Source organism: Megalobrama amblycephala, unplaced genomic scaffold, assembly GCF_018812025.1.
Source record: "Megalobrama amblycephala isolate DHTTF-2021 unplaced genomic scaffold, ASM1881202v1 scaffold521, whole genome shotgun sequence".
NCBI classification, from domain to species: domain Eukaryota; kingdom Metazoa; phylum Chordata; class Actinopteri; order Cypriniformes; family Xenocyprididae; genus Megalobrama; species Megalobrama amblycephala.
The window spans coordinates 51,258-65,764 of NW_025953435.1; the positions used below are offsets into that span (position 1 = coordinate 51,258).

Here is a 14,507-nt window from a genome sequence, read left to right on the forward strand (position 1 = left end):
TTTTAAATGAGCCTTGGCCCAGAGAAAACGCCTGCGCTTCTGGATCATGTTTAGATATGGCTTCTTTTTTGACCTATAGAGTGGCAACAGCGAATGGCACAGTGGATTGTGTTCACCGACACCGTTCACCATTTTCTGGAAGTATTCCTGAGCCCATGTTGTGATTTCCATTACAGTAGCATTCCTGTATGTGATGCAGTGCCGTCTAAGGGCCCAGATCACGGGCATCCAGTATGGTTTTCCGGCCTTGACCCTTACGCACAGAGATTGTTCCAGATTCTCTGAATCTTTGGATGATATTATGCACTGTAAATAACTTCAAACTCTTTGCAGAAACTCCTCTCTGATATTGCTCCACAATTTTTCGCTGCAGCATTGGGGGAATTGGTGATCCTCTGCCCATCTTGACTTCTGAGAGGCTCTTTTTATACCCAATCATGTTGCCAATTGACCTAATAAGTTGCAAATTGGTCCTCCAGCTGTTCCTTATATGTACATTTAACTTTTCCGGCCTCTTATTGCTACCTGTCCCAACTTTTTTGGAATGTGTAGCTCTCATGAAATCCAAAATGAGCCAATATTTGGCATGGCATTTCAAAATGTCTCTCTTTCAAAATTTGATATGTTATCTATCTTCTATTGTGATTAAAATATAAGTTTATGAGATTTGTAAATTATTGCATTCTTTTTTATTCACAATTTGTATAGTGTCCCAACTTTTTTGGAATCGGGTTTGTATTTCTGACATATTCAAGAAACTTGTGCTGCGACAAGACAAAAGGATCCAGATTGTTCACTTTGACAGACTTCTCTGGTGTCAACACAGTTTTAGAATGTTTTAGACCATATTTTCAGACCAATATTTTAGACCAAGTTTCAGCATGAATCACCTTAAACGTCCCCCTTTTAAAAATTTTGCCTCAAGTGGTACTGTCCCACTGGGAAATGCTGCTTTGCATTATTTAACAAGCATCTACTTATTAAATGAAGTCAAACTCTGCAAGGACAGTGTTCCTCCAGGATGTAAATTTAAGACCCCTAATCTACAGTCTCTTTCTCTCCTTCAGCTGCTTTTCTTTCTGCTACTGTTTTTAGATTTACAGCCAGATGCCTTGAACATCTGAAGGCCTTTAAACTTCTTGTTGAATTTTTCCAGCTGTTTGTCCGTCTGTGTCAGGAGATCTAAAGAGAGAGAGTCAATCTGATAAGAAAGCACTAAAAACACTAAAACAATGCACTGATTGTGATGAAGTAAATCAGTGTGAGTGAAAGAGGGCCATTTCTCACCAGTTCTCTGGATCACAGCAGACAGCATCATGTCCTCCTCCTTTTCCCTAATGAAGAAGACAACAAATTCATCAATAACACATGATTATCACATGATTTCACACTGCTATGGTCAGGTGACCTCTGACCTCTGTCTGTCCAGATCCAGGCAGCTGATGATATCATTCCTCTGCTGGATGATTGACAGTAGGCGTGACATTAGCTGATGTTCCTGCTGTCTGTCATCTGAGCTCCAGTCTTGCTCTGGACAATCACGCACACATTCATCAGATACTATAAACTACACACATTTTATACTTAAATAATTTCATACACTGAAAAAAGTGAATTTCTGCCCTTTTTCCAGTACAAATATCTAAACGTTCTTAAATCAAGATATTTGGATTTGCATAGAAAGCAAAATTGCTTTAGATAAGAAGTCTTTGTGGTGTGTAACACACCAGGATGATAAAAGGAGGAGCAATGACAGTGCAAGACAAGATTTAACCAGGCCTGGGATATTTATGTTGTGATTCATTGTGTTCATATGTGGCAGTCGTCCATGAGGGGCTGCTGCTTTTGTTTTGTTCTTTATGATTATTTTGTCATTAAAGTTACATTCATCATTTGCAGGTTCCTACATCCTTCTTACCTGAACTCCATTACAATCTTGTTAAAAAATTATGAAAAGAAGGTGAGACTGCCAGACTAGACAGCACAGGGACAAACAGACTTGAGACCATTAGACTTGGGACAACCAGACATGGGACCATTGGACTCGGAACATCCAAACTACTGGACTTGGGACAACCAGACATGGGATCACTAGACTTGGAACAACCAGACGGCTGGACTTGGGACAACCAGACATGGGAACACTGGACTTTGGACAACAAGATGACTTGACTTGGGACCATTAGACTTGGGACAACCAGACATGGGACCATTGGACTCGGAACATCCAAACTACTGGACTTGGGACAACCAGACATGGGATCACTAGATTTGGAACAACCAGACTGCTGGACTTGGGACAACCAGACATGGCAACACTGGACTTGGAACAACAAGATGACTTGACTTGGAGTCACTTGACTTGGGCCCATTGGACTTGGGACAACCAGACTGCTGGACTTGGGACAACCAGACATGGGAACACTGGACTTGGGACAACAAGTTGACTTGACTTGGAGTCACTTGACTTGGGCCCATTGGACTTGGGACAACCAGACATGGAACCACTAGTCTTAGGACAACCAGACTTGGGACAGGAATTGGAACAAACAGACCACTGGGCTTAGGGCCTTAGACTTATGACAACAGGTTATTGGACCATTGGTCTTGAAACAACTGGACTTAGCATGATGAGAGAACAAATATCTAAACTTTTATTAATATATATATATATATATATATATATATATATATATATATATATATATACTTGAGAAACAGCCTTTTGGTGTGAAAAAGGGAGCAGAGTTGATAGCCATGGGAGTACAGCACCAAGCCTGGGATAGGCATTCATATGTTGCATTTTATTGTGTTCATATGTGGCAGTCATCCATGAGGGGCTGATTTTTTTTGTTGTTTATTTTTAAATAAAATTTTCATTAAGTTTACATTCATTGTTTGCAGGTTCCTGCCTCCTTCTTCGTTAAACTCTGAACTTCATTACATTCTTGTTACATGAAAAAATTATCAAAATAAGGTGAGAATGCCAGGCTACAGAGCACAGGGACTACCACACTTGGGACCATTAGACTTGGGACAACCGGACATAGGGCAACTGGACTCAGAACATTCAAACCACTGGACATGGAACAATTATACCACTGGACTTGGGATCATTGTACTTGGAACCACTGGACTTGGGACAACCAAGCATGAGATCACTGGACTTGGGTCAACCAGACTTGAAACCAATGGATGTGGGACCACTGGACTTAGGGCCATTGGACTTTGGACCTCCTGATGTGGCACCTTTGGACTTGTGACAACTGGTCTTTGGACCATTGGAGTTGGGAAAACTGGAATTAGTACAACCAGATTTTGAACCAGAATTAGAACAACCAGACTACTGGGCTTGGGGCCAGTGGACTTGGGACAACCAGATGTGGCACCTTTGGAGTTGTGACAATGGGTTGTTGGATCATTGGACTTGGGAAAACTGGACTTAGTACAACCAGGCTAGGGAGCACTAGGACCACTGGACCTAGGATCTCAGAGATATTTTCCCCTCTCCTTTTCCTCCTCAGAACCATAATGAGTAACAATGATAAAGTACTAGTTGCCTCCTCATGCAAGGGAACTGATGGATGGTTAATAAGGAGGGCATGAGGGCTGCAGCCTTGCGAGAGATGACTGCTACTGTAATGGGCAAAATCCTTATTAGTGCACATCCACATTCAATACAAGTTGTGCAACATTAATTTTCCTCTGTCAAGAGAAACAGCTAGTTTTACAGAACTGAAAACTGTATTCGGCCACAGTCAAATCACCTTGTCTAAAAGACAAAAACTGAACTGCTGGATACATATTTGTGGATATGGACTTCTATAACTTCTATAACTATAAATTGATGACTCAGAGATGATGGAGAGCTGGACACAAGTGTACATTTATTTAATAACAAAAGAACAAGGTAATGAGAGAAACAAGATAAACTAATCTAAGGACACTGACATATAATCCATAGAAGAACAAACCATGAAACTGAACACTGAAAAACACAAGAGCCTGAATACACAAGGGCTAATAGACTAACACGACACACATGGAAACAATTAAAAGATTAAGAAGGGGAAACAGGAGCCGAAGAAGACTACAAACTTAAAACTATGTAACAAAAGCAGACAGAACAGAGAGACAATACATTACAATAAACAGTATCTTGAAAGAAGAATATTCAGATAGTTGTACTGGAACACAAGAAAATCTCACAATGTTGATTCACTTTTTGGAGACATTTATATGCCACTATTAAAATTTTCATATTAATTTGTAGAATTGCATCAGAGATTAAAGAATTCATGCCAATCATTATTAAAACGAACATATTCACATTAAGAAACACGACTGATTCAGTTAGTCACCTGGTTTGTTGAAGAGGCACCTGAGCTCAAACTCTACATCAGCCTGCTGCTGCTCCAGACGGCGCTGTCTCAACCTGAAAACACAGAACAACAATTCCTGTCATGTTGTGCATTCATGTTATTGTTTTGACAAACATCACGCTGCAAAAATTTATATCAAAAAACAGACTTTTCCTAAATTTAAGAACATGCAAATTCAAGTGCTAAACATGCTAATAACATCCTTATGATTCAAAAGGATAAATAAACATACAAAATATTGTTTAACTGAAAAATATAGATATAAACAAGTAAACAGTTTTTTACAAGGGTTAGGTGTGTAGGGTTCCATAAATATCATGTCTATGGAAACACCTCATAATAATAGTGTGTGAAATGGTCCAGTGTTTGTGTACTCACATGTACATCAGCTCAGCATCTCTGCGCACTAACATGTTCTTCTTATGAATCAGAATAAACCAATCAACCAAAAGGTTATCTGAAACAAACACATCATTCATGACTACACAAAAGCGCCTCTGACGCCACACAAACTTCAGTCCTGCTGATCCTGATTACTGAAAACCTCTCGAAAGGCTCCTCATCTCTCCTTCCACTCCTCCATAGTAGCTGTTACTGTGTGTTTGTCTGTTAGCATGTTTGTTAGCATTAACATATATGTTGTTGCGTGACTGTCACCTGGTCCTACTTGACCCAGTCACATTTTCTGCACGTTGTGAGGTTCAAGTGTTTCTCACCATCTGTTCATCTCCTCATCTCTCTCCAGCTGCACTCCTCTCATCTATATTAGACGCTACTATGTTTTTCTGTTAGCGTGTCTGTTAGCATTAGCATTAGCCTGTATGATGTTGAGTGAGGTGGTTATAATGTGTTTCTCACCATCTGTTCATCTCCTCTCTCTCCAGCTGCACTCCTCTTGTCTATATTAGCTGTTACTATATTTTTTCTGTTAACGTGTCTGTTAGCATTAGCATTAACATGTCTGTTGTTGAGTGAGGAAGTTGCAATTGTGATTCTCACCATCTGTTCATCTCCTCATCTCTCTCCAGCTGTACTCCTCTTGTCTATATTGGCTGTTACTATGTTTTTTCTGTTAGTGTGTCTGTTAGCATTAGCATTAGCATGTCTGTTGTCGAGTGAGGAGATTATAATGTGATTCTCACCATCTGTTCATCTCCTCATCTCTCTCCAGCTGCACTCTATATTAGCTGTTTTTCTGTTTTTCTGTTAGCATTAGCGTGTCTGATGTTGAGTGAGGTGGTTATAATGTGTTTCTCACCATCTGTTCATCTCCTCTCTCTCCAGCTGCACTCCTCTTGTCTATATTAGCTGTTACTATATTTTTTTCTGTTAACGTGTCTGTTAGCATTAGCATTAACATGTCTGTTGTTGAGTGAGGAAGTTTTAATTGTGATTCTCACCATCTGTTCATCTCCTCTCTTTCCAGCAGCACTCCTCTATATTAGCTGTTACTATGTTTTTCTGTTAACGTGTCTGTTAGCATTAGCATTAGCGTGTCTGTTGTTGAGTGAGGAAGTTATAATGTGATTCTCACCATCTGTTCATCTCCTCATCTCTCTCCAGCTGCACTCTATATTAGCTGTTTTTATGTTTTTTCTGTTAGCATTAGCGTGTCTGATGTTGAGTGAGGAAGTTATAATGTGATTCTCACCATCTGTTCATCTCCTCATCTTTCTCCCCAGCTGCACTCCTCTATATTTGCTGTTACTATGTTTTTCTGTTAGCGTGTCTGTTAGCATTAGCATTAGCGTGTCTGTTGTTAAGTGAGGAAGTTATAATGTGTTTCTCACATCTATTTATCTCCTCATCTCTCTCCAGCTGCACTCCTCTGATCTAGCTGTTACTATGTTTTTCTGTTAGCGTGTATGTTAGCATTAGTGTGTCGGATGTTGAGTGAGGAAGTTATAATGTGATTCTCACCATCTGATCATCTCCTCATCTCTCTTCAGATCATCTCCTCTATATTAGCTGTTACTCTATGTTTGTCTGTCAGCATGTGTTAGCATTAGCATGTATGTTGAGGTGAAAACAGGTTATAGTGTGTTTCTCACCATCTGATCATCTCCTCATCTCTCTTCAGATCATCTCCTCTATATTAGCTGTTACTCTATGTTTGTCTGTCAGCATGTGTTAGCATTAGCATGTATGTTGAGGTGAAAACAGGTTATAGTGTGTTTCTCACCATCTGTTCTTGTCCTCATCTCTCTCTCCAGCTGCACTCCTCTCTTCTCCAGCCTCAGCAGACTCTCCTCCAGCTCCTTCTGCTCCTTACACACCTCCTTCTCTGACACGTGTGTGTCTGTGATCACCTGAACACACAATCAATCATCCTTGAGTGAGAAAACAGAGACTCAAACATCTGATGGTGAATTCTAAAATATCAAATATAATGGATGAGCTGAATCAGCATTGAACTGACTTCAGCTGAACAATGACACAATTTTCTTCTAGAGCTGCTTTATAGCAGAAATGAACTCTGTTTGCATCATTTTCTTGTTATCAATGTAAAGATGCTTTGAAATGATCTGCATTGTATAAAGCACTGTATAAATAAAGGTGACTTGACAATCCTCATGAAACAGATGGGAATGTTATTAATATGTGTTAATTCTTAAAATCATTTAAGGTTTGGACACATTTAACATAGTTTTGCATCTAAAATTGTACATTAAACAGATTTAGAAAGCTCACATGGTTCATCACAAAGCTCGCATATAAAATATAAGTGTAAGAATTGCTGGACTTTTTCTTGTGTCTCTGTCTTGTAGTGTGATCTGATGGTCTCAAATCATCAGTCTGAAGCATCATTCACTCCAGCAGCACAACAAAGAGTTTCTGTCTCACCTTCCTCTTGATGAGAGGGAAACCGTAGGCAGCCTGGTGCATGCTGGGAGCTGAACATGAGGTCTGTGGTTTGTGTGCAACTGATGTTTTGCAACTGAAACGGTTCTGCTTGATAAAGAGAAAAAAGATGACATAGAGAAAAACATGAGATGGTCTGATGTTAACAAACACACACTCAAACAATATCCTGTGAGATTGCTAAGAGAACAACAACAACCCACAACCACAAGCTGTGACTCTTCAGTCTGAGCTTCAGACATCATGTGATTCTTTCATTAACTGACTCACACACATCAACTAACCAGTTAAAGTTGATAATCACTTTAAACACAGATTGTACAGAAATCACATGACTCTGAAGGGGAAAGTAATGCTGCATCATGTTCATTAAAATGGAGATCCTGGTTCTTGGTCAGAATCTGGGACTCAGGTCTAGTCTGGTTTCAGAGGGTCTAGACTCGGTCTGATCTCATCATGATTGCATGAAGAATTAGGTGAAGTTTGAGACTTCTGAAGTTCCTTGATAAAGCTAACAGATTTTGAGACACTTCTTTACTATCTAAGAGCAAATGGTTTGTTCAGTCGAGTCTCTTCTGGATCTCAGAACCAGTGCTTTTCTCAGATAAACCTGATACTGAGCGTCTCTGCTAACATCAGCAACTCTATTCCCAGAACACAAGACGCATCCAAACTAGAATCTAAATATAAGCCAGCTTCAGTTAGTCAAGAACCAGTGCTGGTTAAATAAACCTGCTGGTTTGTGTCAGTTCTTCAGAAATTACTTCAGGTTTACAGGTTTCAAGTTATTCCTGCTGTTTTATCCTTACTAACTGTCTTACTGTTTTGTTTGTCACAATTAATTTCTGTTATTATCTTTTAATTTGTTTATATTACCATGTTTTTATCTAGCATATTTAATGCACACAGTCTAAGTAGCTGAGCAGGCTTACATTTCACTGCAAGGTTTATTCTCTATAGAATTGAGAATGTGAATCTTGGTAGAATTGAGGATAAATAGACTTTTAATCCAGTTTATTGAGGATCAGCAGGGTCACATGATGGACGGATCTTCATTCAGTACCTCTTCATCCTTGGATTCATCCTCATCATCCTCCAGGAAGGGGTTAAAGGTCGCAGGGCAGCAGCGGGAATGAGTGGAAGGAGCCGGAGCCGGAGGAAGGCGATACCAGGGACCCAAATCAACCAGCTTCATCCAGGGATGATCCTTACGCATGGCGCTCTGAGACGGTACTGAGACGAGGACAAGACAAACATGAAACACAATAAAGCATGTGTTTCAACTGATAGTTTGCATCATGACTGAATTCAAAGACTCAAGATAAGCCATCATTGTAATATTGATATATTTTGGATTAAATATATTAAACAATACAACATCATTAATTATTCATTCCCCAGTGCATGCTGGGAAGAGAGTGGATGGGACTGATCATAAAAATAATGTTTTCCCCTTTTTTGAATTCAAATAAATGCATTAATCATTAATTATCACTGAACAGCTCCTGGAAATGGGTGGATGTATGTAGAACTGGAACTGTTTGATTATGATGTTTACACTTTAGCAATAGTAACTGCTATATAGTAACTCAGGAGTGAAGATTCTAACCATTGTCAGGGCGATGGTCCTGTGATCTGGGGGTGGGGCTAGGAGGTTCCTGAGGCTCCACCCTCTTTCTGGGAGCAGGTTTGGGAGGTTCTTGGATGTCTATGTCTGATGAGGTGGAGAGACGTTCATCATTCACCCCGTCTCTTTCCATTTCACTTCTGTCTCCATCTGTCTCACTTCTGTCTCCGTCTGTCTCACTTCTGTCTCCATCTGTCTCAGCAGTATCTGCAGGCCGGTTGTGTTCAGGAGCAGCTTTGCAGTGATAACTGCACTGCAGTAAACCAGTCTCACTGTCAACTGTGAAAGAGATCGGCAGCAGAGCGCGATGGCAGCGACTGCATCTGAAACACAATGTGAGATGATCAGGTCTATCAGAGTGTGTTTGTGTGTGTGAGAGTGAGTGTCTGTGTGTGTGTGTGTGTGTGTGTGTGTGTGTGTGTGTGTGTGTGTGTTACCTGAAGCAGGCACGGTGATACAGGCGTCCCTTCACCAAAACCCTCTCAATGAGATGAACACGTTTGTGACAGACACTACAGACTCTTTTATCTGAAGATCTGATCATATCTGATGTGAACTGAGGGAATGAGAGAGAGAGATTAATTATTAGACAGACAGACCTATAGACACATGCAGATGGACAGACAGACAAAGAGACAGACAGACAGATGGAGAGACAAGTCAGACAGACAGACAAAGAGACAGACAGACAGACGGAGAGTCAGACAGACAGATGGATGGACAGACAGGCAGATGGACAGATAGACAGACTGACGGACGGATAGATAGACAGGGTGGCAGACAGGCACATACCGGAGCGTGTGTCTGTTCTTGTGTTCTGGTACTGCTGGGTTCAGCCTCCACACAATTCTTCAGACTGTCTGATCAGATCCAGAGATTATCAATAAATTAAAATCACAAATTTCAGCTTTAGTGAATCTTGATGAACATGTGAGACCTTCAATAGTTAACTCTAACTAATAGTTAACTGTAACAATAATAACTGTTATACAGTAACTCAGGAGTGAAGATTCTCACCATTGTCAGGGCAATGGTCCTGTGATCTGGGGGTGGGGCTAGGAGGTTCCTGAGGCTCCGCCCTCTTTCTGGGAGACAAACGGGCATATACCGGAGTGTGTGTCTGTTCTTGTGTTCTGGTACTGCTGGGTTCAGCCTCCACACAATTCTTCAGACTGTCTGATAAGATCCAGATATTATCAATACATTAAAATTACAAATTTCAGCTCTAGTGAATCATGATGGAGATGTGAGATCTTCAATTGTTAACTCTAACTAACTAATAGTTAACTGTAACAATAGTAACTGTTATATAGTAACTCAGGAGTGAAGATTCTAACCATTGTCAGGGCGATGGTCCTGTGATCTGGGGGTGGGGCTAGGAGGTTCCTGAGGCCCCGCCCTCTTTCTGGGAGACAGACGGGCATATACCGGAGTGTGTGTCTGTTCTTGTGTTCTGGTACTGCTGGGTTCAGCCTCCACACAATTCTTCAGACTGTCTGATAAGATCCAGATATTATCAATACATTAAAATCACAAATTTCAGCTCTAGTGAATCATGATGAACACGTGAGATCTTCAATAATTAACTATCATGATCCATACCATGAGATTTTCCATTGAAGACCCAGTAGAGCTGTGAGACATAAGTGATGATGGACAGAAGATCTGGCTCTTCCTCACACAACAGCTCATCCGGATCCAGCAGAGCAGAAATTCCAAGCTCACGCTCCGCAACATCAAACGCCTGATGATGATGAGATATAAACGACATGAGATGGACAAACTACTCAACCAGAACATTTAACACAGGTACAATAATCACAGGTAGTTTATCTGGAGCAAAAAAATTGAGATCTAAAGGCCAGAACACACCAAGCCGACGAACTAGTGGCGACGAAAGCAGACTGCGGGGTTGGTTTACGTCGGCAGCATCTGTGTCCAAAGTTGGCCTGACACAACCAAACCAAAACGGCTCGACAGCCGATGGCCAAGTAGCACGTCAGTTCTGCGCCTGCTTGAGATGAAATGCCTTTCTGAACCAGCAGGTGGCAGTAGCTGAACGGCCAATCAGAATGATCAGATGGCCCGACGGACCGATGAGCTCCGACGCCAATTCAACATTTCGAATCGGCCGAAAAAAAGGTGACGAGGACCAACTTCAGCCGACGGTGTGGAACACATTGAGAAAACAGTCGGCCGACGAACAAAAACTGCCAGACGGCCGACCGTCAGCTAGGCTTGGGCGGTAATACGGTAATATGGTATACCGCGGGATCTAAAAATAGCAACGGTATCAGTTTCAATACCGTCATACCGTCATAAAAAAAACAATGCACTTATATAGGAGACAAGGATTAAATATTAAATATAATTTATTTAATTCATAAAAATGCGTATGCATGGTTGTCATCACGTGACAACGTGGAGGAGAAAGAGAGAGAGCGGGAAAGATGGCGAGTCACGCACCGAGTGACCTGGTCTCGAAAAAGAACACAACTTCTGCAGTTTGGCAGTATTTCGGCTTTCGACCGAACGAGAAGGGAGAGGCGGTAAATACGGACGAGGCAATTTGCAAATTGTGCAACAAAAAGGTGACCGCGAGAGATGGAAATACCTCGAACCTAAGGTTGCATATACGAAACCACCATCCACTCACTGCTGCGAGGATGGACCCGAGTTCACTTAATGCAACAGTTTCAACGCCTCCCGATGCAGAACCAACAACATCTAGACTGTGATTTAATTTAAGTGATTTGTGTGCGCGTCTCTGCGCTAAAACTGTTCTGGATGTTTATGTCAATTTAATTCTGACTGTTGTATTTGCACTTTTTTTATAAACTGCTATTTATTGCTAATAAAAGTTGTTAATATTGCTGTGCATGTTATTTTGTTATTGTTTCAGTATTAGTGTTTGGTATTCAGTTTCTGAACGGTTTAGGCACAAGCCAACAGTTTGGTGACGCCGTCTGAGCCTTACGTCATAATTTTTTTAATTATTCACGGTAATACCGTATACCGAGGTAAAATAGGGAGGAGGTTTGATGGTATCAAAATTTGGATACCGCCCAAGCCTACCGTCAGCTTGGTGTGTTCCTGCCTTAAGATGGTTTACTGGCATTTATAAGGAAAAAGCTTCCATATGAAGCTTCAACACCTTCAGCTCCAGTAACTAAAGTCCAGCTGAACTCAGAAACTCACCAGACGCATGTTCTTGTAGACGTTGTGTTTGGACAGAGAGTGAAAATCACTGCAGAGAGAAACAAACAAAGAGCTGAAGATACACCAGACACATGATGAACACATCTGGATATGAGAAGAAACTGACTTGAAAGTTTCTAAACAGGCCAGAAAACACTACTGATATGTACATTTACCTAATCTAGAGCAAGAGTTTTCATACTGGGGCAGGAGTCAAAAAAAAAAAAAATAAACTGTACAAAAAAAAAAAAAGGAAAAAAAGGAAAAATATATATAAAAACAAACAAACAAACAAACAAACAAACAAACATAAAATGTATATTTAGGACTGTTAACAAGTAAAATGTACAACTACCATAATATGTTTTGACATGATAAATTTGACACATCTGTGAAATTTGATACAATTTAATTTCATTATTTCATTCTGCTTTAATAATAAATTAAATATATATATATATAGTTTACTAAGGTGATAGTATTAGGAAAAAACAAAATCTGTTTATAGTTTGGCAACTATTATAACAAGTTACCATAGAATATTATATGGTAAATGTTCACATGTTCAAAAAAAAAAACCTTATATTTTTATTATCACATTATACCAATTATGAGTGTAATAATTGGTTCACAGTAGATGTATTAAACATGAATCAGTTCTTACTAAACCTGACTCAGTTACAGTAGATCGAAATAAACTCCTGATTCTTACATTAGCTCGGGTCTGTGTTTGTGGATGATCGCACAGAAAGCCAGTCCATCAGTGAATGAGGAGCTCATATCTGTGAACTGAACATCAGAGTAGCCTTCACAAACATCTCGACACCAGTCCTGAAGAGCTTTCAGTGAACACATGACTGGATATACTTCAGTCAGTCCGGTTAAAGCATCATTGACGCGAGGACGCGCTCTTCAAACCGGAATAGAGACACCGGTCAAAAAAGGGAATCGATCAATCATGTCGCTGTTCAACGGTTTCAGGTTTACATTCCAGTTCCGTTCTTTTCACACAGCTGCAAAAACTTTTTCTTTTATAAATGTATAGGCTGCTCCATCAAAACTCAACCCCAGGATCCGCGTTTCTGTTTTCAGTGTCGCGGTCCGTCTGTTGTTCCGGTTTAACCTGTAGTTTTTTTTTATTAGATCAAACCGAACAATGATCGCGTTCACAGAAGCAAATAAACACTGTATGCATACAGATCCAAAAACTTGCGCTGTAAATCCAACAGATGAGATTTTATTCCCATAAAATACTCCAAAATAAACACTTCATCAGGACATGTCTAAAAACAAAATTATCTAACACACTGCTGCACGAGTTTGTCTGAAAAGGTAACAGTTCCTTTCAGGTTGTGGCTGAGCAAAAAACTCGAGAGGGCAGCTGTGCGCATGCGCGACACACACACACACACACACACACACACACACACACACAAACTTCTGTGTGTCCTTCTGATGCAGTTTTTACAGAAGTCACAACGCCACCTGCTGGATCAGATCAGACACAACAGAAAATAGAGAGAGATTCACAAATCACAAATATTAAAGCAGAATTTACAGCAAATATCTAACATTCTTATCTATTAACCCAGTGTTGCTGCTGCTCAAACATTAGAGATCATCGAGGCTATTATAGCAATGCCTAGAGTCTTCATGGAATTAAACTGGAATTTAAAGACCCTTAATGCAGTGAACAGAGATCAGAGCTCAACAAACAGCAGCACATGACACAGCTGTTAAAAGTGAAAGAAAAATAACAATTTGTACAAACTCACTTCTGATGAAAAGTGTCTTTGAGCAGAGGGATAGCCTAAACTTGAAATGGATCAAGCAAGTAAAGAGCATGAAAACAAACACAGGCAGGTTTGCACAGGGTGTGTGAAAACACACTCAAAATACTGTCACAGGGCAGATAAAAAACATTTAATCATGCATGACCATTGTCTAAAACAACAAGGCAGCCGGATGAGGAACTAGAAATAACGATACAGATATACTCCCCCCATCAATGCCAGTCATGTTTGATCTGATGATTGTTTGGAGCTTTTCTTAATGTTTCTGATGCACTATTAGGCTGTTTTCCCAGTCACTCACCTGAGCTCTCCAGCTCTCCAGCAAAGAATCTCACATAATTCAACTACAAAATGCATGATTTAGGCTATTATTTCATATATTATTTAATATTTTAAGTGTTGAATAGCTCTGATATCACTATTTGTAAAAAAAAATTGCACGTCGGCAAAACAAGTGAAGACATCACGCCAACATACTGGGATTTCCGCACTATGAACCCTTAAATGCATACCTCGGGTCTTTAGTGACCCAGGATGTCATTCACTACCCTCCTCCTCATTTTTTAAAGTTAGACTTCAACCTTCTTGGTATTCCTCAATCAATTCATTATAAAGAATATAACAACAAAAAAAATTATAAAATTA

At 40.1% G+C, this 14,507-nt stretch overlaps 1 protein-coding gene across 4 annotated transcripts; it reads right to left on the minus strand.

Annotated features, from left to right (window-relative positions):
• Positions 1–1,008: 1,008 nt before the first annotated feature.
• On the minus strand, positions 1,009–13,446 carry LOC125261892 (MICAL-like protein 1). 4 transcript variants are annotated; one of them, XM_048180464.1, is made up of 16 exons: positions 12,782–13,445; positions 12,070–12,118; positions 10,474–10,615; positions 10,209–10,367; positions 9,889–10,047; positions 9,664–9,731; positions 9,309–9,427; positions 8,854–9,194; positions 8,308–8,477; positions 7,227–7,331; positions 6,565–6,691; positions 4,761–4,839; positions 4,362–4,435; positions 1,416–1,530; positions 1,288–1,334; positions 1,009–1,182 (listed from the first exon to the last, which is right to left on the minus strand). In XM_048180464.1, exons 1-16 carry the CDS (start codon positions 12,922–12,924, stop codon positions 1,064–1,066), a joined length of 2,016 nt encoding a protein of 671 aa, XP_048036421.1. In that variant the 5' UTR covers positions 12,925–13,445; the 3' UTR covers positions 1,009–1,063. The 4 variants fall into 4 exon arrangements, with proteins under 4 accessions (XP_048036421.1, XP_048036420.1, XP_048036423.1 ...); XM_048180463.1 differs by having other exon boundaries at positions 7,227–7,334; XM_048180466.1 differs by lacking the exon at positions 9,889–10,047 and having other exon boundaries at positions 7,227–7,334; positions 12,782–13,446.
• Between the last annotated feature and the right edge of the window lie 1,061 nt (positions 13,447–14,507).